At 39.1% G+C, this 27,651-nt stretch overlaps 4 protein-coding genes across 4 annotated transcripts; all 4 read right to left on the bottom strand.

The window, feature by feature from the left end:
* Nucleotides 1-200: 200 nt before the first annotated feature.
* LOC104247617 (mitochondrial outer membrane protein porin of 36 kDa-like) lies at nucleotides 201-2,487 on the bottom strand. The gene is made up of 6 exons (XM_009803678.2): nucleotides 2,454-2,487; nucleotides 1,961-2,044; nucleotides 1,688-1,774; nucleotides 1,529-1,602; nucleotides 1,248-1,456; nucleotides 201-1,093 (listed from the first exon to the last, which is right to left on the bottom strand). The coding sequence occupies exons 2-6, from the start codon at nucleotides 2,007-2,009 to the stop codon at nucleotides 787-789; spliced, it is 726 nt and encodes a 241-aa protein (XP_009801980.1). The 5' UTR covers nucleotides 2,010-2,044; nucleotides 2,454-2,487; the 3' UTR covers nucleotides 201-786.
* Nucleotides 2,488-4,502: 2,015 nt separating this feature from the next.
* LOC104247621 (uncharacterized) lies at nucleotides 4,503-4,934 on the bottom strand. The gene has a single exon (XM_009803684.1). The coding sequence runs from the start codon at nucleotides 4,932-4,934 to the stop codon at nucleotides 4,503-4,505; it is 432 nt and encodes a 143-aa protein (XP_009801986.1).
* A 14,759-nt stretch (nucleotides 4,935-19,693) lies between these two features.
* Nucleotides 19,694-23,596, bottom strand: LOC104245873 (protein QUIRKY). The gene has a single exon (XM_009801575.2). The coding sequence runs from the start codon at nucleotides 23,211-23,213 to the stop codon at nucleotides 20,076-20,078; it is 3,138 nt and encodes a 1,045-aa protein (XP_009799877.1). The 5' UTR covers nucleotides 23,214-23,596; the 3' UTR covers nucleotides 19,694-20,075.
* Nucleotides 23,597-26,367: 2,771 nt separating this feature from the next.
* Nucleotides 26,368-27,413, bottom strand: LOC104245882 (17.5 kDa class I heat shock protein-like). The gene is made up of 2 exons (XM_009801582.2): nucleotides 27,163-27,413; nucleotides 26,368-26,993 (listed from the first exon to the last, which is right to left on the bottom strand). Exons 1-2 carry the CDS (start codon nucleotides 27,293-27,295, stop codon nucleotides 26,473-26,475), a joined length of 654 nt encoding a protein of 217 aa, XP_009799884.1. The 5' UTR covers nucleotides 27,296-27,413; the 3' UTR covers nucleotides 26,368-26,472.
* Nucleotides 27,414-27,651: the final 238 nt, after the last annotated feature.

Here is a 27,651-nt window from a genome sequence, read left to right as displayed (position 1 = left end):
AAAAGTTCAGCGTATCTCTAATGCATGTTGTTACTTCTACAATGGAGTAATTCTTTTGAAAAGTAGAGACACGGATAAATAGCACACCACCACCACCACCAACAACAACCCAGTATAATCCCACTTAGTGGGGTCTGGGGAGGGTAGTGTGTACGCAGACCTTACCCCTACGGATAAATAACACACCAAAAAGAGAAAAGTTGCTAACATGTGGCCTTCAAATTCAAGTTATGTAGTGTCTGTCTTCTTCCTTCAAAACATCTGGCAGTTTGTTTCTATCATATAACCTATAAGCTACATTAATTGTGGAAGAGCTGTAAAGATTTCTGAAGTTCCTCTAAGGTTTTCTTCCTCTTTAACTATGTAAAATTAGTCTCGTAGTCTCAGGCATTGCCCAATGAAGCCCAAAATAATTACACACACCAATCTCAGAGGCTGTAGAACAATGAAAAAAAAGAGATAAGTCCGGGTTTCTGTCAGGTTTGACACGTATCATTTAAAGCGATCCATCCAAAACAAGCAACTTTTAGGAGGGATTCTAGTTCTCGAGGAGAGAAACCTTGGCATGTAGTATTACCATTACCAACTAGTTTCCAGTACACCTTTTATAGCGTCAGCCATTTTCATGCTTAAGAGTTTATTGTCTTCAAACATGCAGTTTATAACAAGTACAGAGTGATTCTAGAATGTGGGACTTTGTTTGCATTAATAGGTCAAATATAGGAAATCCTCGAAGATAATATGCCCCTGAGAGAGACTGTTGCTGTCTTTGTTGTGACTTGTGACTCAGACCTTAAGGGAGAGTGAAACCCCCAGTGAAGCAGTGTTTATGGCATCCATGACATTCATCTCTGCTCCAATGGTTAGACCGAGCCGTGAGAGAAGATCGTGTTGAAAAAGAGTAGCCAAACTGCCATCACTTGCAACTCGAGCTTTAATCAGCATCAAAGGAAACGGGGAATGCTGGGCTCCCAGGGTAAGAGTCGTTTGTTTGCTGGAGAATTGATACATTAGCTCCGCTGCAATCCCTGTGTGTGTTAAGGGTTGAATTTGACGGTAAGCAAGAGCTCTCAAAGTGTCAGCTTTATCGCTCCTGCATTTTAACTGCATCAGAACATTGAGCATTCTTGCAACAGAAATGCTAGTACCAAATCTATATTGAAAGTTCACCCTACATTATTTAACAAAATGGGAATTCAAACTTAAAAAAGAAAAAGGGAAATTAATTCCTGTTGGAGAAGATTTACAAGGTGAGTGAAGCAGTGAGAATGTCAGTATTGAAGCTCAAACCAGCATCGCATTTGGCCACTGTATCAGTTGCTGCATCAAGTGAGATATCTGTTCCAGTGTTGAAAAAACCATTTCCAATGACACCAGAAAAACTTATCAGGGGGCTTTTTGTCAAACTGATGCCTGCTGTATACCCAAAATAATCACGCAAGTACTGCATTTCCACCTGTTTATACATATATAGGCATAAGAAAGGTAACAGAATTGTAATGTCAAAAGAAAGGAAAGAAATTCTCACCTTATTAGACCTCTGATATGGTAAATAGAACTTGAGAAGTGCCCTTATTTCCTGTCCCGGTACACTAGCTCTAACTACAGTAACCGAGAATACATAGATCGCAAAATGATACTTTGAGAAAGCAGAATATAAGGAAATTGAAGAAATAACAATAGATACCTCCACCGCTGAGGTTTAAGCTCCAATCTAACCAATTGAAGTGATAGCAAATTGGCGGCTGCATGTTAAAATCTCCATACAGAAGATCTGATATAAACAAGTAACATTATCAAATCCTCAATAGAATATACAAAGTTACAGATTCCATTGATTTACCTCACCAACACATGCCTATGTATACAGAGAGGAAACACAACTATATTCTAATTAAACGATTTCCAGCAGTCAAGCGTAACAAAATCAAAAGCGGGAGAAATAAATGACAGCAAGTACCTGTTGCATCTTTGCCAATATCAGAATAGATCCCTGGCTGCTTGCTCATTTTTTCTCCTCCGACCCAAAAATTGAGATCCTGAACTGTTAATTGATCCTTCCTTTTTAAAATTATATTTGAATTTGATATCTGCAAGCAAGGTTAACAAGACAAAAACGAAGCTTCCTTTTGAATCGAGATTTCATGCTGAGGAAGCTTCCATAGGAATGGTGGTACAACAGAGAAGATTATTGCAACAAGTTTCACATAAATGGCATTTCATGGTGCCGAGGAACAACAAATATTGAGCTTTTCGTTAAAAAAAATGTAAAAATTCTTCAAACAATGTGCATATTAAGACTTTTGCTTAAACTCTTAGCTTTGGCACTTCTCTGAATCACATTATTGGATTCCTGCACATTACTGCAGATCGATGAATAATCACATACAGCAGGACGTACAAGATCATAATATATAAATTGATTAATAATCAAATATAAAATCAATGCATACCACTGGAAGCTAGAAGATACCCACAAAAATCAAGTCTGAGTAGGTCAGTACGGTTTCTAAGAGCTGCTGCTTTTTGTTGGAGAAATCCAATATATAGAAATTTGTTTCTTGCTTCCCAAGACAAGTTAACTGCGGAGTAATATCTTTTTCCAATCAAGTAACAACTTAATGACTCTAAGTTCTGATTTGATTCAGCTCCTTTCAACATGGACTATTCTTTCCATAATAAATTAGTAGTTATTCCATTAAAACTTAGTAATAGTATTCCTTATTAAATTTCAAATTTACCATTAAACAATATTTAACTCTCCATGCTAATATTACATAGAACTAACTATCAATTACTGAATATTTAATTAATTGATTAAAACATTCTTTGCCAGATACAATTTTCGATTGCAGAGTTTACACAATAAAAAATCTCCAAACCAACATGAATTTCTATCAATACATTATTATGTCACATAATGTATACTTTCATCATCCAATTTATTAGGTATTTTTATCCATAATGAATCTCTCCATTAATAAGTCAAAATAATAATCAACATACATTGTTCATAACAATCATATCCAGATTAGAGTATAAGTATATTTAATGAACTAGAGAATTTTTTATATATAGCCAGTATAAAAACATTTATCTCTATTTAATCTTGTTTAATACATTTATAATGTACTGTTGAAATTAGACCATTTTCATAATCAAGATAAATTATATTTAGAAATTGTACTGTAATAATGTCGATGGTGAGCCCAACTTGCACATTAGATTGTGAACTTAAACTTATTCCTTAAAAATTAATCTTTTCATGTATGATCTAAACTCTAAACACCAAAGGATACACCAACGAACAAATGATCCAGGTAATGCAAATCTTTATTAAAGTAAATAACAATTGTTCCATGAATACATGCGAATACACCTAAAATTGTCACGGTTTTTTATTTAGACAGCTCACGTAGACGTTCTTCGGATTGAATACTTGTGGTAGACTCAAAGTATACCAATCAGACACATTTCATTGATATAGTTGATATCGTGAGTTGCATCTATAGGATGCTCGTGTTAATTGTCCTCTACTAATGTCCTATGAGTATTTTTGAAGCATAAATATATGTTCATACACACTTTCATTTCTTAATTATTCTATTTTCACTTTAGAAAAACTTACTTATTGTGGTTTATTTTTTTGGTACACTACAACCAAAAACATCAAGCCAAAGCATATGTTATACGGTGCAACTAACGCTATCAATTATGTCAGCGAGATATGTTTGATTGGTATAACTTGGACCTACTATAAGTATTTAATTGAAATAAGACCTACTTAAGGCGTCTAAACAAAAATCATGACAACTTTAGGCGTCTCCATATATATTCATTTCAGCCTTCTAAATACTAGTGTAACTATAGGCATGGTTAATAAACTGTGTTCCCTTTTTGCAAACTGATGCTTTGTAAGATGACTAATACTTTGGCCGGTTTATATATACTTCAAACAAGTCAAAAACAGAGCTGCAAGTTGCGAAGTTCCGGAACCTATTGGGAGATGAAGATCTTTGTTACTTTTCTTGTACGGAGAACTTTATCAATTTCAGCATTTCAAAACTGAAGCTGTTAATCTTTTCAACTATAGTATCCTTTCAGCGAGCCGTTCAAGCATCAGATATCGGAGGTATGCAGCACTTTAACAATGAAGCAAAAATGGAAAACAAATCAACAATGGGCGTGCAGTAGAATCTACAGTTGCAATATTTGTTCTCATGCGCTGAAATTGATTACAAATTTCGCCTTGCCAACTAATTGATTACAATTCGACCTTCCTAACTAACATAACATCAATGTGTCTATTCGTCTATCTTCTAAAACAAATACTTTTTTATGTATCTGATCCTCTTTACCTGCTAAACCTCACACCGTAACAATGAGAAGCCGTAAAAATGTGGGCAAGAACTTTAGTTTTCTGCTTTAGGGAGGATTCTATAGACACTGTCCGGTCTTGACTTCATCCCAATATGTGTCACAGAAAATTATAATGAAAAAGTTCACTTGATTTTTTTCATTTTTTTCATCAAGTGGCTCGATAGCGGATCGAACGGAAGGCGAGCAGCACTTTCATTTGCTGCAATTTGCCCTGCTTCATTAAGCAACTTGAGAATTACCTCCCTCTTGTCTTCCAAATCCTGCATCTTGGCATCAATTTTCTCCACTTTAAGCTTTAGTTTTGTTAAGTCTTTCTTAACATCGGGATTCTTTTCTTTTTTATCCTTCTTGTTCTTCTTCGTCTTATCTTTTCCATCCTTTTCCTTGGTTTTTTCATCCTTGTCTTTCTTCTTTTTATCTTTACCTTCCTTCTCATCTTTATCTTCTTTTCCATCTTCATCCGAATGCTTATCTTCTTTCTCCTTCTCATTAATTTCCTCATTTTCAGTTTTGGTTGCACCGTCATGTTTTCCTTTATCTTCTGTCTCTTGCATTGGTTACCTTTCTAGTTTAATATACCATTCAGAGTGTTGAAACCGAGTATAAAAAAGAGAAACGGATCAAGGTCATGGTATATATTTGATGAAGATGCTGATTGTGCTAAACATTTCTGGAAATGTCGGTAACGGATTTAAGACTAATTCAAGGTATCAAAGGGAAGAGATGACGATGAATTAACAGACCTGAAACAGTTTAAACATTGGTTTCTTGATCCAAGTGTTCAACTATGGTCCGTTTGTGTTGAAAATAAATAGGAAACCAAGATTTGAGAGGCTCCGTCCATACTCCCTATTTCTCTGCCATGGACACAAAAGAATTACAGCATATTGAACGGTATAGGCATTTTCAGAATTGTGCTGACGGTATGGACACAAATCACGCTACATTTAATCTGAGCGTCCTCTAGACATAACAACGTAGGCCATAATTTTGAATCCTGGATAATTGATACGTAATTATCTTAAGACTCATACCAATTTCAGAGTCCAATTCAAAGTTGATTTTTGATTGGCTAAAAGATAATAAGGCAAACGACTTCTATTGGATAGATACAAAAATCTCTTTCGTTTCAACTTGTTGAAATTAGTATGTGAAGTGTAGAGTTGTACATAAGCAATGATGTTTGTACATAATTGATTAGTGTTAGCTTAGTGTTGATAGTTAATTATACATGTGTTAGAGTTAATTAGAATAGAAGATATATAAATGTAAAAGGTCACACGTTTGGTATGAGGCAATAACAGAAAACTTCTCCAGAACTTTCCACTCTCTCTTTCTCTACTCTCTGTTCTTCCCATCTTAGCTCAAGGATCAGATCCTCTTCTCCTTTCAACATGGTATCAGAGCCATAGATCTATGATATTTTTTGATCCGATCCTTTGAAGAATCTAAGATTAGTATAGATAAATCCACTCAATATTGTCAGAGAAGTGAGAGATTAAGAGTATTCGTCGGAAATTTGGGGAATCTACCTAGGGTTTACGATTGATTTCAGAACTTGTGAATTCCGAGAAAGTGAAAGGTTTTCCTTGAAGATTGATGCAGATTCAACCTTCGAATCACTGATTCAAGCCTAGATGATGACGAACACAACTACTGAGACAGGGAAGGACGATGGAGAAAAATTCACGAACATTTATCCCATGCATCATCTGTACTTGCATCCCTCAAACAGTCCAGGTAGCGTACTTATTCATCAACAACTAACAGGAATAGAAAACAATACAGCTTGGAGCAATTCTATGCGAGTAGCTTTATTAGCCAAAAATAAGCTAGGATTTATAGATGGAAAGTGTCGGAAAGAACAGTATAGTGGTGATTTAGAGCATGAATGGGAGAGATGCAATGCTTTTGTATTATCCTGGATAACCAATTCAGTGTCTAAAGAGCTAGCCAATGGTATAATGTACTCAACCAATGACTGTAGTGTTTGGACAGATTTAAAGGAAAGATTTGATAAGAAAAATCTAACTAGAGTTTATCAACTTCTCCGTGAAATTTGTACCACCAGTCAAGGAAGTTTATCAATTTTAGAATATTACTCAAAACTGAAATGTACATGGGATGAGTATTGGTCAATGGTACCATTGCCATGTGACTGTACCAAGCATAAGGAATATGCTGAACACATGGAGCAACAAAGACTAGTACAATTTCTGATGGGCTTAAATGAGACATATGCACAGGCAAGGAGTCAAGTTCTATTAACTGTCCCTGTTCCCACTCTCAATCAGGCATACAATATGATAATGCAGGATGAAAGTCAAAGAGTGCAATCAAACATGATATCTCAGGTAGCACCAGCCTTGCAACAACTTGATTTGAATGATTCTATAGCATTAGCCTTTATTCAAAGTAACAGGTTCAGAATAAATAATGGAAATAGTGCATTGCAATGTGACTATTATTATATAAAGGGTCACAAAAAAGAAAATTGCTATAAGCTGGTAGGATATCCATCTAACAACAAGTTTAACAAAAGAAGAACTTTTGACAACGGAAATTCAGGAGGAAGTATGGGACCTACAGCTAATAATGTGAGTTGCATTGATGAATTTGAAGGAACTAGTTTAGTAGATGGTTTATCAGGAGGGCCCAACAACATACCATTTTTCACTCCAGAACAGTATCACCAACTGCTGAAGCTAATTGACAAAGAACCTTCAACAACAGATGCAAAAGCAAACATGGCAGGTATAGTTGATCTCCTTAATGCATGCCTATCTGTAGGTTCTGAAACTAATCCTTGGGTTATAGATACTGGAGCTTCGAATCATGTGGTTTCTAGCTTGGACATATTAACTGATTCCCACTCTGTTGCCTCTAATTCTAGTAAAGTACATTTGCCTAATGGTAACACTACTTCTATAACTCACACAGGATCATTAACTCTTTCTAATGACCTAGAACTTTATAATGTCCTTTATGTTCCTAACTTCAAATACAACTTGTTATCTGTCTCAAAGCTAACTAAAGAACTGAAGTGTTGTGCATTAATCTTTCATGAATTTTGCATTTTTCAGAGCCTCTACAATAGCAGGGTGAGTGGGATTGGTAAGGAGAAGGATGGACTTTACATACTTCAACCTGCCAAGATACCACCACCTGTCAAAGTGCCTGATACACCTTCAGCTCCTGCTCTCAACTCCTTCATATCTTCAGCAACCCCATATCCTAATATTCTAATACCAGAGTCATCTAATATCACATCAAAGCCATGTTCACATCCTTCTATTTGGCACCAGAGACTTGGTCATGCACCTGTAGCAGTATTACAAAAAATTCCTTCATTGAAGACTCATTTGTTGAATAAAGACAATTTAAACTGTATTGTTTGTCCTTTAGCAAGGCAAACTAGGTTTCCTTTTCCTACTAGTACAAAGAAAAGTGTATGTTCTTTTGATCTTGTACACATGGATGTTTGGGGTCCTTATAGACAATGTACTTACAATGAATACAAGTATTTTCTTACTATTGTAGATGATTACTCAAGAATGACTTGGATCTACTTGATGAAAATGAAGAGTGATGTCTTTCTTTTACTCATATCTTTTCTTGCTCTTGTCAAAAATCAGTTTTCTACCACAATTAAGATCATAAGATCAGATAATGGTCTTGAATTCTTCAATTCCCAGTGTTAAACTCTTCTCTCATCACTTGGCATTTTAAATCAAAGTTCTTATGTACATACTCCATAGCAGAATAGAGTAGTAGAAAGGAAACATAGGCATTTGCTTGAAATGGCTAGAGCCCTTAGGTTTCAAGCTCATGTTCCATTAAAATTCTGTGGGGAATGTGTACTAACTGCAGCCTTTCTTATTAACAGACTGCCATCTTCAGTCCTATTGGGGATATATCCTTATGAGGGTTTTCATGGACATCCTCCCACATTTGACTTTATTAGAGTCTTTGTTATGTAACTGCTTTACATAACACTGATAAACTCTCACAAAAGGCCATACCTTCTATCTTCATGGGTTATTCTACCTCTCAAAAAGGATATAGATTATACAATATTTTTACTGGGACTTTCTTTGTCAGTAGGGATGTCTCCTTCAGAGAAACAGTGTTTCCATTTAAGCATCCTAAATCTACATTCCTACATACTTTATCTTCAAGGTCCTCTCCTACATTTCCTATCAGTACTCCACCTTTTCCTTTTGATGATTCTTTTCCAGCTTCTATAGATTCCTTACCACCTACAACTTTAGATTCTCCTGTTCCTCCAACTACCTCTGAACATTCTTTACCTCCTTACTCTTCTATTCCTATATTCTCTCCACTTCACTCTTCTCCAATTCCTTCTCCTACTTCTTTATCTCCCATTCTGTCTGACTCTCCTACATTATTACCTTCAATTCACCAGCACCAGGATTTGCCCCATACTCCTGCAGCTCCCTTAAGAAAGTCTGGAAGACCATCTAAACTACCCTTGTGGCTTACAGATTTTGTCCATCAAGTCAAACCCTCATATTCTACTCCTTATTCCATCACTGATTCCATCAATTACTCTTCCTTATCACCTTCTTATCAAACCTGCTTGTCTTCTTATTAATCCATCATTGAACTAACTTCCTTTGACCAAGCTGTCACTGACAGTAATTGGGTTCAAGCTATGAAACTTGAGATTCAAGCACTTACAAACAATAATACCTGGGAGTTAGTGAATTTGCCTGCAGGTAAGTCTCTCATAGGTTGTAAGTGGGTTTATAAGGTCAAATATAAAGCTGATGGATCTATAGAGAGGTATAAAGCCAGGCTAGTTGCTAAGGGGTTTACTCAACAAGAAGGTCTGGACTATCATGAGACTTTTTCTCCTGTGGTTAAAATGGTCACATTAAGGAGTGTGGTTGCCTTGACTGCTCAACATGCTTGGTCCTTATTCCAGATGGATGTTTATAATGCATTCCTCCAAGGTGATCTTTCAGAGGAGGTCTACATGTCCTTTCCTCAGGGCTTTGGTAGGCATAGGGAGACTAGAGTGTGTAGACTACTCAAGTCCCTGTATGGTCTGAAGCAGGCCAGCAGACAATTGTTACAACCCATATCCACATGTGTTAGTTTATGCCATATATTAGTTAACATAAATCCAAGAAGGAATTATCTTTGAGATGATAAGAAGTCAATCCTATTGGTCTTAAATGATACAAGAGTGTATAAGGGTGATTAACAAGTATTAGAAGTTAAATGAATCAAGGATGTTGTAACTCATATTTTCAAGTAATCTAGCGGTGCTTAATACACTCAAGAGTTCATTTATTAAGTTATTTTAATCATATAATATCCGTATCATAAGTCTTGAAGTCAAACGAGTTATGAAACAAAAGTCGACAAAAGTTGTCGCAACTTAGGTTCATAATTTTACTTAAATATTAGGTCAAATGTTTCTAATCTTTTCTCCTAATTTACAAGGAATTACGGGGTGATCTACTAATCAAATTAAATATCTATGAGTCTAATTTCCAACTCATTAAACCGTTCATCGATACGATCTCGGAGTAGAGAGATATTTGCATTTTCGCGAGACTGCGCCAAACACCTCTCTATGGGGCACACTAAGGCGGTTTAAGATATTTGGACCTATATAGGATGCCTCCAACCCGTTTTAAGTCATTTCTTCTCACTATTTTCAGACCTTAGAACCCTAGGAACATCCTCTCAAGGTTCTCTCAAGATTCAAGACCCAAAAAAAGGGCAAACAACACAAATCAAGTGTCGGGAATTCCGTGGCGCTAGTAAGTCTCTTGTTCTTCTTGTTGTTGCTCATTTTTGTGTCGTTCCAGCTCGTGTGGGAGGTTGTTTTAAAGGGTTTATGTTCTGTAAATACTCCCTCATGTTCTTAATATCAATCCTAGGTGATTTCAAGCCTTCTAAAGTGATTCTAGTGCCGAAAAACACTAATTGATCGCTAGTTTCGCTTTTTTGTTGTTGTGGCAGCATTGGAGGGATATTTCATGGAAATTTAAGGTCAAATTGGAGTTGTTATTTCTGTATAAAGGTAAGGAACCTCTTACTCTATATGTATTTAAGATTATTCAAGTTGCGGCTAAGCCATTGAAGCTAGAACTTGTGAAATATATATCGAAAGGCTTGGTAGTAATGTTATTGTTTTGTGGACTGTTTTGCGTTGTTGTTGGGATGCATATTTTACTACTGTTTTGTGGAGTTTTGGAGGAGGAAGGGTGTGGAGAAACACCATATATATGTAGGGTTATGGGCTGATAGTTATTCGTAACATTTCCAGGTTGTTTGACACGATTGATGTTAATGTTGCTTCTCTTATGCTTATGTTATCAATGTTGTTGGTACTTCCTGATTCTTATAAGGTTCATAGTGAAGATTTAGTCCTAATAATGTGTACAGAGGATACCGACCTTACGTCACTCCAAAAGGTTTAGAATGTGATTCCATGAGTCGAGCATGCATTATATATATGTATCTATTTTACTCTACCGAGCCACGATATAGTTGGTCGGGTACGACACCTATTGTGCAGCCACTGATCAGTTGGGTTTTACCGAGCTTCACGTGGCCGAGTGCGATTCTACCGAGCCTTATGATGGCCGAGTACGTTTTTTTACCGAGCCTATTATGGACGGGTACGATATGATGATGATGATGCCCACAGAGGTGAATGTTTTAAGGGTTTATGTATTTATACATATGTATCATGCATTTCATGTAAGTAGCCCTCAGAGGTACTAAGATGTTACAGGTTGTATATTCTCTATCCTTGCTTACATTACTGATCGTATTTATGGTTCCCTGCCTTACATACTCAGTACTTTATTCGTACTGACGTCCTTTTATTTGTGGACGCTGCATGTCGTGCTGCAGGTCCTGATAGACAGGCAGGTGCAGCTCCCCACCACAGTAGGTTGTCCAGTTCAGTAGTGATTGGCAAGATCCCTTCTCCGGACTTGCCTTGGTCTTGGTATGCATTTTTGTTATAGACATTATGGGTATGTCGGGGCCCTGTTCCGGCTATGTTGCAGCACTTATGTTCATTTAGAGGCTCATAGACAAGTGTCGACTCATGTATAGTTTGGTATGCCTTGTCGGCTGGTTTTTGTTGTATAGTCTTTCATGGTAGCGTGGTAGCTCGTACCTTATATGTAGTTTCTTGATTGTCTGGTCATCCCCTGCTATGTATGTTCATGCCATCATATTTTATTGCTGGTTGTCCATGATCCAGGTCTACCATTTATATTGATCTCGTCAGCCCTAAAAGATAATAATGAAGGTTAGATGAAATGTACGTTGGTGCTCGGCAAGTGTGGTCGGGTGCTAGTCATGGCCCTCCAGTTTGGGTCGTGACAAACTTGGTATCAGAGCAAGTCTGTCCTAGGGGTTGTCTATGAGCCGTGTCTAGTAGATTCTTGATTATGGATGTGTAGCGCGCCACATTTATAATCAGGAGGCTACATGACATCTAGGGTTGTTACCTTCTTCCTGAATCTAGATCGTGCGTAGAGTTGAGTCGTAAGTGTTCGTCTCTAATATTCACCTTGTTTTTTTCAGTGATGCCTTCGACTAGGAAGCAAACGATTAGTAGACGGCTTGACACAACAGCGGGAGAGGGTACCAGTCAGGTGCCCCAAGTCAGAGCAAGACAAAGTGAGGCTCAGAGTGAGATGCCCTCTCATACCTCATCTACTCTATCTCCTCCAGAGGATATTAGAAGGCACCCAGCGCCTCCAGTTCCTCCGTCTGGCACTCCAGACTAGGATATGTGGAGTGCTTTGCAGTTATTGACCAGCTTGGTAGCTGCTCAGGCTCAGAGGCAGAATACAGGTGCTGCTGAGAAACCAGTTAGTACAAGAGTTCGTGATTTTATTAATTTAGACCCTCCAGTGTTTACCGGATCAGACCCCAAGGAGGACCCACAGACTTTTATTGACCAGGTTCATCGTACACTTCGGGTTATGCATGTTAGTGATACAGAGGCAGTAGAGTTGGCTTCTTATCGGCTACGGGATTTAGCGGTTCTCTGGTATGATAGTTGGGAGAGATCCAGGGGTCCGAACCCTCCTCCAGCTGTGTGGAAGGAATTTTCTGAGGCCTTTCTTCGTCACTACTTGCCAGTTGAGATACGACGAGCTAGAGCTGATAAGTTCTTGAACCTTAGACAAGGTAATATGAGTGTGCGAGAGTACAGTATGCAGTTTGATTCTTTGGCAAGGTATGCTCCCCATATGGTGGCCGAGATGAGTGATAGGGTGCATATGTTCGTGAATGGGTTGGGACCACATCTGATAAATGAGTGTACGACAGCCTCCTTGGTGGAGGGCATGGATATTTCCCGTATTCAAGCTTATGCCCAGACCCTAGAGGATCGTAAGCACCAGCAGAGGGCAGTTAGGGAGCAGGATAGGGGCCAGCATAAGAGGGCGAGATTTGCAGGGTATTCTGATGACTTCAGAGGCCGCATCAGGCCACAGTTTTCGAGGAGTTCGGCGCCACCTGTAGCTAGTGCTCCTCCACAGTTTCAGAGGCCTCGATATGATCGATCCTATTCTGGTCCAGGTCAGAGTTCGCGGGCATCTGGCTCGCAACATCACAGGGATACTAGTCAGATGAGACCCCCAACACCACATTGTGATCAGTGCGGCAAGGCCCACTTTGGACTGTGTCGTCGAGGTTCTGATGCATGCTATTCGTGCGGGCAGCCTGGCCATATGATGCGGGATTGTCCTAATAGAGGAGGTGATGGTATGGCTCAGCCGACTGGATCTGTGTCTGGTTCTTCCTCATCAGTTCGACCTCCAGCACGGGGTTTTCAGCAGTCGACAGGTCGTGGTAGGGGTAGAGGTGCAGTGCCGAGTTCGAGTGGTGCTCAAAATCGAACCTATGCTCTAGTAGGTCGACAGGATCTCGAGTCGTCTCCAGATGTTGTTACAGGTATTATATCTGTGTTTTCTTATGATGTATATGCGCTGATTGATCCGGGATCTACATTATCATATGTTACACCCTTTGTGGCTAATAAGTTTGGCATTGAACCTGAATTGATAAGTAAACCCCTTGTGGTATCTACTCCGATAGGAGATTCTGTGATTGCTAGAAGGGTATATAGAGGTTGCACTGTGATGATTTGTAGTCGTCAAACCTCGGCAAATTTATTTGAGTTAGAAATGGTTGATTTTGATGTGATAATGGGAATGGACTGGTTGGCCTCATGCTATGCAAATGTTGACTATCGTACAAAGATGGTTAGGTTCCAATTTCCGGGTGAACCCGTCATTGAATGGAAAAGGAACATTGCTACACCGAAAGGTAGGTTTATTTCCTATCTTAAGGCAAGGAAAATGATCTCAAAAGGTTACATTTATCATCTCGTTCGCGTTAGGGATGTGGAGGCGAAACCGCCTACTTTACAATCAATCCCTGTGGTCAACGAATTCCCAGATGTTTTCCCAGATGAACTCCCAGGCCTTCCTCCTGAAAGGGAGATTGAGTTTAGCATTGATGTGTTGCCTGACACTCAACCGATCTCTATTCCTCCATACAGAATGGCCCCGGCAGAGTTGCGAGAGTTGAAGGTGCAGTTGAAGGACTTGCTGGATAAGGGCTTTATTAGGCCTAGCACTTCACCTTGGGGTGCACCAGTCCTATTCGTGCGGAAGAAAGACGGGTCGTTACGGATGTGTATCGACTATCGACAGTTGAATAAGTCTACTATAAAGAACAAGTATCCACTTCCAAGAATTGATGACCTGTTTGACCAACTCCAGGGTGCCAAGTATTTCTCCAAGATTGATTTACGTTCAGGGTATCATCAGGTGAGGGTTAGGGAGAAGGATATTCCAAAGACGGCCTTCCGGACAAGATATGGGCACTTTGAGTTCTTGGTGATGTCGTTCGGGCTAACAAATGCCCCAGCAGCTTTTATGGATCTCATGAATACTATATTCAGGCCCTATCTTGATGTGTTCGTGATTGTATTCATTGATGACATTCTAGTGTATTCTCGTTCGGAGGCGGAACATGCGGGCCACTTGCGGATAGTATTACAGACGCTTCAGGATCGTAAGTTATATGCTAAGCTCTCCAAATGTGAATTCTGGCTGAACTCAGTAGCATTCCTTGGCCATGTGATATCTGATGAGGGTATTAGTGTCGACACTCAGAAGATCGATGCAGTAAAGAATTGGCCGAGACCTACAACACCATCAGAAGTCCGCAGCTTCCTAGGGCTAGCAGGATATTATAGGCGGTTTGTAGAAGGATTTTCCTCTATATCATCACCATTGACTAAGTTAACACAAAAAGCTACCAAATTCCAGTGGTCTGACACTTGTGAACGTAGTTTTCAGGAGCTGAAGAATCGATTGACATCTGCACCAGTGCTCACTCTTCCTGAAGGAACAGAAGGTTATGTGGTATATTGTGATGCCTCAGGTATAGGTTTGGGGTGCGTATTGATGCAGCGTGGGAATGTGATTGCTTATGCATCAAGACAATTGAAGAAGCATGAAAAGAATTATCCAACCCATGATTTGGAATTGGCTGCAGTAATATATGCTTTGAAGATATGGCGGCACTACTTATACGGCGTCCATGTTGACATCTACACAGATCACAAGAGTTTACAATACATCTTCAAGCAGAAAGAGTTGAATTTGAGGCAGCGTAGGTGGCTTGAATTATTGAAAGACTACGACGTCGAGATATTGTATCATCCCGGTAAAGCCAATGTTGTGGCAGACGCTCTCAGCCGTAAATCAATGGGAAGCTTAGTACATATTGAGGCAGGTAGATGGGGGTTGATTAAAGAGCTTCATCAGCTAGCCAATATGAGAATCAGATTGTTAGACTCTGATGACGGAGGTGTTACTGTACAGAATACATCAGAATCATCTTTGGTAGCCGAGGTAAAAACACGACAATATGAAGATCCTATCTTAGTACGATTAAGAGAAAGCATTCAACAGTGTAAAAGTATGGCTTTTGGGATCGGAAAAGATGGGGCAATGAGATACCAGACCCGATTATGTGTGCCTAATGTGGCAGGGTTGCGAGAGAAGATTATGAATGAGATTCATCAATCCCGATATTCCATCCATCCCGGCTCGACAAAGATGTATCATGATGTCAAGGAGCAGTATTGGTGGGATAATATGAAGAAGTCTATTGCAGAATTTGTAGCCCAGTGTCCCAATTGTCAACAAGTAAAGATAGAACATCAGAAACCCGGTGGATTGCTTCAAAATATAGAGATTCCGACCTGGAAGTGGGAGGTGATTAATATGGACTTCATTATTGGATTACCTCGCTCTTATCATAAGTTTGACTCCATCTGGGTGATAATTGATCGACTTACAAAATGTGCCCATTTTCTGCCAGTGAAGACAACTTACACGGCTGAAGATTATGCGAAGTTGTATATCAAGGAGATTGTTAGGCTTCATGGTGTGCCCGTATCTATTATATCAGACCGAGGAGCTCAATTTACGGCTAACTTTTGGAGGTCTTTCCAGAAGGGTTTAGGCACACAAGTAAATCTCAGCACTGCATTTCATCCGCAGACTGACGGACAGGCTGAACGTACCATTCAGACACTGGAAGATATGCTACGAGCATGTGTTCTAGATTTTAAGGGGAATTGGGATGATCATCTTCCACTCATAGAATTCGCCTATAACAATAGCTACCATTCCAGTATTAAAATGGCCCCATACGAGGCACTATATGGGAGGAGATGTAGATCACCAGTTGGATGGTTCGAAGTCGGTGAAACAGAATTATATGGGCCAGATTTGATTCACCAAGCTATTGAGAAGGTGAAAGTGATACAGGAGCGATTGAGGATGGCACAAAGCAGGCAAAAATCTTATTCTGATGTCCGACGTCGTGATCTAGAGTTTGAGGTTGGTGATTGGGTTTTCCTGAGGATCTCGTGAAATATATATCGAAAGGCTTGGTAGTAATGTTATTGTTTTGTGGACTGTTTTGCGTTGTTGTTGGGCTGCATATTTTACAACTATTTTGTGGAGTTTTGGAGGAGGAAGGATGTGGATAAACACCATATATATGTAGGGTTATGGGCTGATAGTTATTCGTAACATTTCCAGGTTGTTTGACACGACTACGGTGGTCGTCGTATGTATGGAGTGATTAGGCTGTGTGTGGACTATTTTGGGAGGCTCAATATGTTTATTATTGATGTTGTTTGGGCTGTTTGGTGACTGTTTTGAATGGTGTGAGGTCATATATATAGGGGAGGTGTTGTCCGTTTCATCGTAAAATAGGTTGTGGTCGATACATAATAGTTATGACGCTTAAATGATAACGATAGTATCGTTTCTCTTATTGTAGACTAAGGAGTTTTGACAATTGCATAGCTTGAGATTGGGGCAGTATATACAAGGTATGTGAGGCTATCCCTTTCCTTCTTTTGCACGACTCCGATTGTACATAATGTAATGAACGAGCTTCCAAGATACTCTACTCTTAGAAGCTAGCAGTACTTACATTGTTTTCCCTCTTATGGAACGATTGATGTTAATGTTGCTTCTCTTATTCTTATGTTATCAATGTTGTTGGTACTTCCTGATTCTTATAAGGTTCATAGTGAAGAGTTAGTCCTAATAACGTGTACAGAGGATACCGACCTTACGTCACTCCGAAAGGTTTAGAATGTGATTCCATGAGTCGAGCATGCATTATATATATGTATCTATTTTACTCTACCGAGCCACGCTATAGTTGGCCGGGTACGGCACCTATTGTGCAACCACTGATCAGTTGGGTTTTACCGAGCTCCACGTAGCCGGGTATGATTCTACCGAGCTTTATGATGGCCGGGTACGTGTTTTTACCGAGCCTATTATGGCCGGGTACGATATGATGATGATGATGTCCACAGAGGCGAATGTTTTAAGGGTTTATGTATTTATACATATGTATCATGCATTTCATGTAAGTAGCCCTCAGAGGTACTAAGATGTTACAGGTTGTATATTCTCTATCCTTACTTACATTACTGATCGTATTTATGGTTCCCTGCCTTACATACTCAGTACGTTATTCGTACTGATGTCCTTTTATTTGTGGACGCTGCATGTCGTACTGCAGGTCCTGATAGACAGGCAGGTGCAGCTCCCCCACCACAGTAGGTTGTCCAGTTCAGCGGTGATTGGCGAGATCCCTTCTCCGGACTTGCCTTGGTCTTGGTATGCATTTTTGTTATAGACATTATGGGTATGTCGGGGCCCTGTTCCGGCTATGTTGCAGCACTTATGTTCCTTTAGAGGCTCATAGACAGGTGTCGACTCATGTATAGTTTGGTATGCCTTGTCGGCTAGTTTTTGTTGTATAGTCTTTCATAGTAGCGTGGTAGCTCATACCTTATATGTAGTTTCTTGATTGTCTGGTCATCCCCTGCTATGTATGTTCATGCCGTCATATTTTATTGCTGGTTGTCCATGATCCAGGTCTACCATTTATATTGATCTCGTCAGCCCTAAAAGATAATAATGAAGGTTAGATGAAATGTACGTTGGTGCTCGGCAAGTGTGGTCGGGTGCTAGTCATGGCTCTCCAGTTTGGGTCGTGACAACAATGGAACATGAAGCTGACTTCAGCCCTTGTAGACTCTGGTTTTAGCCAAAGTAAATTGGATTATTCCTTATTTACCAAAAGGAGTGGCACAGATATAGTAATCATATTAGTATATGAGATGATCTCCTAATTACAGAAAGTGGCAATGATCTAATCCAAGATGCCAAAAAGATTCTGAATGATAATTTTAAGATGAAAGATTTAGGAGAGATTAAATTTTTCCTTGGTATTGAGTTTGCAAGATCATAGAAAGGCATTGTTATGAATCAAAGGAAATATGCCTTAGAGCTTATCTCAGAATGTGGTTTAGGGGGAGCAAGACCAGTTACATTTCCACTTGATCGAAATGTGAAGCTAACTAGTGTGGAATATGACAAACTATTTGGGAGACAGGAGAATGATCATGAACTAGAAGACACAAGAGTATACCAGAGGTTGATTGACGGACTTCTGTATCGGGCAATCACAAGGCCAGATATCTCTTTTGCAGTTCAGACTCTAAGTCAATTTATAAATGTACCAAAGCAGTCCCATTATGAAGCAGCCCTAAGAGTAGTAAGATTTGTGAAAAATAGCCCAGGGAAAGGTCTATTAATGGGCAGCAGACAAAATGGCAAGATTATGACATTTTGTGATGCTGATTGGGCATCATACCCAGTTACCAGAAAGTCAATAACAGGTTACTGCATAAAGCTTGGAGATTCAATGATTTCCTGGAACTCCAAGAAGCAGAGCACAATTTCAAGAAGTTCAGCAGAAGCAGAATACATGAGTATGGCCACAACTGTAGCAGAATTAGTATGGTTACATGGATTACTTGAGGAGATAGGTGTGAAAGTTGATTTGCCCATGGGGTTATACTGTGACAATAAAGCAGCATTGCAGATTGCATTTAATCCTATGTATCATGAACGTACAAAGCACATAGAAATTGATTGTCATTTTGTTAGAGAAAAATTGCAAACAGGAATGATAAAAACAGCTCATGTGCCCAATAAGGAGCAGATAGCAGACATATTGACCAAGGCACTTGGGAAGCAGCTACACAGTGAAATGGTTAGCAAGTTGGGTATGATAAATATTTTTCATCACCCAACTTGAGGGGGAGTATTGAAATTAGTATGTGAAGTGTAGAGTTGTACATAAGCAATGATGTTTGTACATAATTGATTAGTGTTAGCTTAGTATTGATAGTTAATTATACATGTGTTAGAGTTAGTTAGAATAGAAGATATATAAATGTAAAAGGTCACACATTTGGTACGAGGCAATAACTGAAAATTTCTCTCTGTTCTTCCCATCTTAACTCAAGGATCAGATCTTCTTCTCCTTTCAACACAACTTTCAAAGGAAAGCACCCGACTTTTAGTAGTTTTGCAACAACTAAAAGAATTTCTGGTTCTTTCACCTGCTTTTAAAACAAACGCCACTTAAAATTAGTGCAGCTGAAAGCTCATAGACTGATTTAACCGTATCAAGTATCCTTGACTACTGTGGAAATTCCACTTAATTTTACTGATCTAAAGACGATCCAATTATTTGTATTTGATCTATATCTCCTTTATTTTATACTTTTATTTCAGTAATGACAGATAGTTATGACTTATGGTACATGTGTGTATCTGACATATATCAACTAAAATTGAGTAATAGAACGCTTGTCAAAGCAAGAACAGAATTGGGTCTAACGTTTGCAATGCGGTAAAAGAAAGATATCATTATCTTTCATATTTATATTTGTCAAATAGAAATCAATGTCAATACTTTTCACGACAAAATTACAGCCAAAAAATAATCTTGTCATTTCAAAAATCTCCGCCCTTTAATCTCGCACTCCATTAGTCTAGCCCCATGGCTCCTTAACTCCTTTCCTCTCCACTCTCCACCTTTTTTTCCTTATTATTCCAACAGTTAGTCAATCATCCCCACTTGCCCTTTACTCTCACTTTTCACTTCTTCCGATGTTTGTAATGAAAAACCCCACCTGAAAAAGGAGATTTTCTCTTTTTTTCCTCCACAATTTCTGGCGCCAAAAAATATTGTTGACCAGTTTTTATTTACTCAGCAAAGTACTACATCAAACGGTCAGATAAACTTGGAAGTCTCCTAAAGAAATTCAAAGTAGCAGGTGGCATTGGGTCCCTAAACATGGGATGGCGCAGGAAGTAGAATCCAAGAGCCACTGCTACCATTTTTGGTGGCACTGCATATAAGACTATTGTTATAATTAGGCACACGATTATGAACAATTTCGTAGCCCTTGGGTCCCTCCAACTGACTAAGGCTTGGACCCTTTCTCCCTGGGTTGCAAAATCACCCAAAACTGTTTGTACCCTTGCTGCCAATATTCTCAACCTGTCATATCGCATTCGAATTATTTCTGGTGGTCTAGAACTTGGTAATGTGTCAAATTCCTCGTCCAATTCATCCGGGTCTACTGTCTCTGATTGGGAGATTCGGGTATCCATACCCGCGGGTATTTTAGGCCTGAACCGATAATACCATACACCAATCAAGAAGACGTATAGAAACCCAGTAGGAACAATCAAATCTGGATACCAAACAAGTACCAAGTATAGAACATGGACAAGTATCGTTGTTACTGAATTTCTCCACCTCCTAATGTCATCCAACCATTTTGCTAACCCAACAGCCCAGGCTAAGACGGCTACTATTCGAAACCAGTTAGCCTTACTCTTCCTCATGCTCCACGTGTGAGAATCCGCATCCAACATGTATCGAACCACCTCTGGTCCCAAAGGTGGCTCGGATCGAGCTAACCATGCTGCAACCATTTTGATAGCTGCCCCTCTCAATGCCTCTTGTTGAGCCACCCCAAGTGGGCGTAGATAATGCATCGTTGGTAACACTGGCTGCCCATAAACAGCACATGTTTCTGGTAACAATGATGGACAAACAAATCGAATTGCTACTTCAATTTCACCCATTTTCTTCAGCCCGGACCGCAACAGAACTAACAACGGATAGGAATTTGTGTATACTTTGTTATTCTCCAATGTAGAGACTCGTATACGTACTTTTCCTATACGATAATCGGGCTTGTCATCACCAGCATCAGCAAACATACGCCAATTATCAAATACTCCAATTGTAAGGACTGTACAAGGATCGTATACTTGCCATGTGTACTGCTCGTTCCAACGCGGGTCAAATGTATCGGTTATGGTCCGAGTCCGAACCCATTTCTTCCCGTATTTGGCAACACAGTAAGCGTCTGTGGATCCTTTTCCCGGACCCTTGGATTTCAATGGTAACAACCCGCGAGCTCCAAGAATTCCCAGCTCCAAAATACCAACAGCAGGTTTCCATAGCTGTTTAGCAGTGGGCCTGAAATCACTACACACGTGCGCTGCTTCATCAAGCACGTGATATCCTCCTTCTAAGCACATCCTCAAGTTTACCCTTCCGCAGTAGGACCCACCTGGTCCACCTTCCAATCCAAACCATTTGCCTGCAACGAGTCGCTCATCGAGCCGCTGCTCAATCGAGCTCACAGGAATTATTATATGCCCGAGGAGCACTGGATCCTTCGTTGTACGATCTTCCACTAGCAAGATGAGGCTATCTTCAAGTGGCTCACCGGCGACGAAGATTAAGTCTTCGTTCCAGTGGAACGCCGAACTATGATGATTCATGGACCCTCGCCGAGTTCGCACCGATTGAAACCCTAGCTGAGCTTTGACTCTTATCTCCGGCGCCGTCAACGGCGGTAGATTTGGGGCAATATGAAGGTCCTGAGCTTCAATCACAGTGACTCTTAGGTACCAGAGTTTGGGAGATTGATAGACTTTCGAGCGAGTGTGTGCCACGTAGGGTGCGTCTGAGCTCCACGATTCAGGAAACGCGTCGTCTGCTTGAGTTCCGATCCAAACAGACAATTGAATATCGCCGGAAACTTTGTGCTGGTCATCGCCGCCACCTTCGAGATGATACCATTGCGGAGCAAGAGGACTGTCCGGCGGATCTCGTACTGGCACATCGGTGAGGTCGAAACAAACTCCACCGAGGAAATTATCAGACGCGCTATCCCAAACTGAAATTTCAAGTGTTGAATTAGCCGTCTCTTGTTTGTTGTAGCCTAGGGCGAAGACCTGTTGCCACTCTGGATACGACAACGGCTCGCCGGGCCGGATAATACCCGGTTTAGACCGGACAAAATGGTTTGATGTACGGATCTTCACAAATGGGCTTTCACTGGGCGCAAGTCCTCTAGCTTTTACAATTCTAACGAATAGGTATTGCATTGGCTCAACGAGATCGAACGCCGAGATTTTTTCTGAATCCCCTCCGACTTTCCCGGAGATTACCCTAGGCGAGTAGTCTCCGTTTGGCCGTCTCAAAACTCTCATTCTTTCTCCAGCTCTTGCCGCCTGAATCCGCTTCACTTCCGGTGGTGGGTACTGATCAGGTGGTGGAACACTCATCATCATTGGTGGACCCTCCTCATGATGCCTGTGACTATGACTACTCTGCTGTTGTTGCTGTTCCGGCGGCATATGCATTGGCGGAGGAGACTCCTCAATCGTGACAATAGGCGGAGATTGTTCCTGTGCTTCCATGACAAACTCTGTGGGCATAGGAACTTCAAGCATCCTCTGACGGGGATCTTCCATGACAACATAAACAGGAGTTTTCCTCACTTCTTCCTGCGGCGGCGGTGGCGGCTGCTGCTGCTGCTCTGGTTGCGGCGGTGGCGGTTGCTCCTCAGCTTCTTGCATCATTTCATCATAGTAATAAATCTTCAAACCCAGCTCACCTCTAATCCAACTAAACACACTCTTTTTCTCCAAAGGGAAGTATATCAAACCCTCTTCACCCCTCCTCGCAAACTGGCTACCATAAAGCTTTACTCTACCTAAAAAATGATTTTTTCTTGCATTCCCATTACTCAGCTTCTTGTCGTTGAATACCTCAATGTCTAGCTCCTCAAACTCCATCGTTCTGGGATCGGATATGATGAATTCCAGACCCTCGTGCCATTCTGGGTTAAGATTTCTGCACACAGTTGAAGTCCGCTTCTTCTGCCCGTCAAAATCCACGACAACATATGGACTAGAGCTGCCTTGTCCATCCTTTGGTAGTAAATTACGTGCGTCAAGAATTTCTACCACAAGTTTACGGACTAGTTGCGGTGGTTTTGGGGGCGGTTCTTGCTGTGGGGGTTGCTGCTCCGGCGGCCCTGATGACATGGTTATGGGTTCATAGTGTGGAGGTGGCCGCGAGAGTGAAAGAGTTGGAAGAGATTATTGTTATGTTTGTTTTTTTGTGCTGCTTTGTTTGTTATTTGCCTTTTGCTTTTTCTGTTTTGACGCTGAGTTTTTTCAATTTTTGATTTTTTCCTGTTTGTGGGATAGTAAAATGGTAATTTTGAGGAATGTTTATGGAGGTGTGTATAATTGGATGGTGATGCGATCTCGATAGGTGAGAGAGATAGAGAGAAAGGATTATATTCCAATCTCTCTGGTGAAGTTTCCTTTCTTTTCTTTTCATTTTTTTCCCTCTGCTTTTCGGTTTCCCTCCTTTCGGGTTCTTAATTAATTAATCCTATGTTTATTCTGTTTCCCTCCTTTCTATTCTACATTTATTTTATTTTTTTGGTCGACATTCAATGATTATATATTTCACATATCAAACAAATAAAGTATGGAGTATTAATTTATTCGAATGAACTACCGATTGGAAGAGTTATTGCTAATTAAGTTTAGTTTAAATTTGAGTTTAGCTTTATGCTTTGTGGAGAGCTAAGGTGAGGCAGACATGGAGTTTGTCTCAAGTTATCCTCCTTTATTATTTTCTTATCATATACTGTAATTATTTGGGAGTATGAAAAATATATTTGAACCTAAATTATGGTGAAATTTGAACTATGGTTTGGATTATCACTTCTTGACTACTAACAAGTCCTTTAGATTTCAGTATATTTTCCTATCCATTTATAGGTGAAATGTTAACTATTTTAGCAAAACCTTTAGATCTGCTCAAAAGCCCTTCTTAAGATTGATATAATGGCGCTAGAGCTCCTTAATAGAATCTATATAGAACTTGTGGATAAAGTGATCCTTTTCTAGTTAAATCATTTGCTTACTTTAATTTTTACGTCATGTATAAGCCAGCATCCTTAGCGTAACTATCTCTATGAGGTTGAAACAAACCTCATTTTAAGAACATTGATGGATCATGACATGTATATGCGATTAAAAGAAAAAGTGGTACTTAGTGATGGTACAATCATATGAGCGTCATTTGAAATATTTTTATATACAAGTCATCTGACATTAACGGAAAAAGGATACGAGTAAGGTCGTTCCATATCTCTGCAATATCATCTTGTTACTGTCAGTAGTGTTTGCTGTAGCTCTTTTGTCAATATACACAAAGGTTACAGAAAATAATTGGGTTTAGACGCAATTAACTATTTTCGTTACCAAATAGTTAAGTTATTATTCTCTTTATATTTTTCACTTTTCAAGTTCACTTTAGAGCATATATTCTTTAATAGTGGTAGCTTAGGTACGTTTTAAAATGTTCCTATACAGTAGAGAATCTAGAAATTTTTCCAAGTGTGTTCAAATTTTAAAAAGTGAAAAAAAAAATTCCGACAAAGAATGTTCAATATGTGTTATATACCTCTTAAACGTAATATTTTACTTATATACGCCACTGTTCCTGTACCCTTCTTCGTTTCTCCAAATATTAGTGTGTAAAGCTTGACTATGACTAAACCGATAATTGATGCAACAGGAAGAAAATACTAGCTTTGGAGCATGATTCCACTGCCCAACAATAGCCTCTTCCTTTTTGTCAAAAGCACCTCGAACCAATTTGAAACAAAGGTAAGAAAAAAGAATCCTTTTTTCTCTTCTGGGGCCCCTTTTTCTTCACCACATAGCTATTGTCAAAACCATAGCTGTCAAATAGATTGTGTCCATTCTCATTTATGCCCGTCAGATTACATGCCCCATATTGTCAAATTCTTGTAGAAACTTTTTTTTTCGCGTACTAGTTTTACAGGCACATAGCAATGAGCCCTATTTACAGGCACATTATACGGTACGTTGTCCACTTTATTGTTGGTAAAGGTTCATTTTGAATTGCACCAATTATCTTGAAGCTTCGCATTACAGTCCACTTTATGACTAATGTTTCCACTTTACACATAGTGTTAACAATTATACCTATAAATACTGGATTTAGCTCGATAAAAGTCGAGAAAATTGCCCTGTTTGCACTGTGTTGGAAGTAACCAACAAAACTAGTGCTCTTAAATTTTGTCTCCTGAAATATAAAATAAGAACATGCTTATGGGGATTACAAGTATAATATTATGTTTACCTATATCTAAAATAGGATTCTGTCTCTTTAATGCTTTGTGGATTCTTCAACTTTTGGAAGTCCATAAGAGGGATCCAGGATTTGAATATGATTGGTGCACCATTGTGAATATGCGGATCTAGAATATATATTTGACGGGTTTAACTTTAGTCTCTTACCATGAACCCACTAAACTTTTGAAATTATTTGTTCAAAATTATATTCTTTTTGAAATTTTAGTGATTTTCACACACACACACACACACACACACACACACACACACACATATATATATATATATATATATATAAACAAGACTCGAATTTGAACAGTCAATTTCACATGTAGAGGTACGCCAAATAATTATTGCACGATAGAAGTTTTTAAGCATAGGTGCACGCACATATATTTAAGAAATTTTAAAGAAATATAACATTGTTATACATGATTTAAGGAAAGGAACATGAGTTCACGTAATCGATACCCCTTAACCTAGATACACCCCTGGTCCAATATCGGTGTGGCCGTGTGTCATGGTGCAATTAGACTGTTTATATAGTCTTGAACAATATTCCAACCCATGAGCTAGCGGAGTTAGGCTCAATGTTTATTTTCTTATTGTCAACTCACTTGAGGCACACAAAGCGAAGAAGCTTCCTCTTAAGGAATAAGGATAAAGTACCATATCATACACAGAGTTTTGCCTTTTGTGTATTGGTGGATAGTTTTCATGAGGAATCAGGTCCCTTTGAGATAAAATGACCTTTGAACTGATGCTTATTCTGGTGTATCTTTCTCTTGTTACAATCAGAATCAAATGAGTCCCTAGCTAGCTCCTCAATTGACTTGGATACTTCTTGCTTTTGTAAAGTGCACTACATTTACTGTGGTAGTATTTGATTGGTATTGTCAAACTGTAATTGTTTGAAAGCATTTTGCAAAACTAACGTAACTGATACTATCTGCACAAATATTATAACATAAACAGATCATATATCAACAATTATCCGATGTATTTTGTCAATAGGGTCTTGAATGCAACTTAGCTTGTGTGTTCGCTTTGATGTTTATTGCACGTTGAATATGTTGGGTACAGAATTCTTTATCACATAACATTATTTAGGTAGAGATACTAGTCAATCAATTTTACTTGACTGACATTTATGAGAAACTAAAACACCTAAAGAAAATGCAATCAAAGCTGTTATAATAATCATCTTATTCTTTCTCATCGTTTCTTTTGCTGCTGCTACCAATAGATTATTTTCGTGCCACTTCTTTGCCATTTTTGCATCATGAAATTCTTCTTCCTCGCTTGCTTCGCTCTTTTCCTCTTTGCCATTTTGACTTTGTTCTTTATCATCCCTAATTGGACCTTCTTCCTCCTCTGGCTTTTTCTGTTGATTCTCTTCATGAGAATTGCTATCAGTTGCTACCTCGTCTTCTTCTTTGTTTTCTGGTAATTCCTTTGGGATGATAACATACAGAATCCCATCTTCAAGCCTTGCGCTTGTATCCTCAGATTTTGATTTTTCAGGTGCTTTAGTTGATATTTTAAAGCGGATATATTTATATTCGCTTACTTTCCTTTCTCCACTTACCGTTATATTGCCAAATATATCAACTTGAAGCTTCACCTCCTCCCTTTTGAACCCCTCTAACAAATTACAAGAACAAGATAGAATATTTAACACCATCATGATAATATATACGAACATATTGCTCTAACTTAAAAAATTGTCAATTAATACAATCCAAATAATAACTTGGAAAAGAAAAAAAGAGATTTTAAAACGCAAAATGAGGAGACAATGAAGTATGAATACCAGGAAGATCAATAAGAAGATAATGGTTGTCGGTATCCTCTATCCAGCCAGAGGAAGGTTCAAGATCTTCATATATGGAATTGGTTGAACTTGTCCAATTAGCCCCTCCTCTATAATCCCCAAGATGTGACATTGATTAGAGTTGGTTGATGTAGTTGAACTAAGTAATTGTTTTACCCTTTCCCTTTGTCAGATAAAGCTGTTAGTTGAGTTCTGTTGCAATGTTGTGTGTATATATATTTGCCACAAACTAGAACAATAGCCTGAATATAATGCACTATATTGTTTAGTTTATTATGATCATAATTAGATAGCTTTTCTTGCAAGATCTTGCAATTTTTATTCGGTTCTTTCACCTTGGGACTCTGTTACGGCAAATCCCTTATTTCCTTGTTGAGAAAGGTAATGCTTTTATTCGATGCTTTACTTCAATCCAAATGGTCAAAAAAGAGAGAGAACTAAAGTTGTCATTTGTTGCCATTGTTCAAG

This window comes from Nicotiana sylvestris, chromosome 3 (genome assembly GCF_000393655.2).
Source record: "Nicotiana sylvestris chromosome 3, ASM39365v2, whole genome shotgun sequence".
Classification (NCBI taxonomy): domain Eukaryota; kingdom Viridiplantae; phylum Streptophyta; class Magnoliopsida; order Solanales; family Solanaceae; genus Nicotiana; species Nicotiana sylvestris.
This window is presented reverse-complemented; position numbering and strand designations above follow the sequence as displayed.

Coding starts and splice junctions, on each gene's coding strand:
- LOC104247617 (XM_009803678.2), bottom strand. CDS start 2,009: ATGAGCAAGCAGCCAGGGATCTATTCTGATATTGGCAAAGATGCAACA. Junction 1,603..1,687: donor CTTAAACCTCAGCGGTGGAG/GTATCTATTGTT, acceptor CGGTTACTGTAG/TTAGAGCTAGTGTACCGGGA. Junction 1,094..1,247: donor CTCACTGCTTCACTCACCTT/GTAAATCTTCTC, acceptor GTTAAAATGCAG/GAGCGATAAAGCTGACACTT.
- LOC104247621 (XM_009803684.1), bottom strand. CDS start 4,934: ATGCAAGAGACAGAAGATAAAGGAAAACATGACGGTGCAACCAAAACT.
- LOC104245873 (XM_009801575.2), bottom strand. CDS start 23,213: ATGTCATCAGGGCCGCCGGAGCAGCAACCCCCACAGCAAGAACCGCCC.
- LOC104245882 (XM_009801582.2), bottom strand. CDS start 27,295: ATGTCACATCTTGGGGATTATAGAGGAGGGGCTAATTGGACAAGTTCA. Junction 26,994..27,162: donor TCTTCTTATTGATCTTCCTG/GTATTCATACTT, acceptor GTAATTTGTTAG/AGGGGTTCAAAAGGGAGGAG.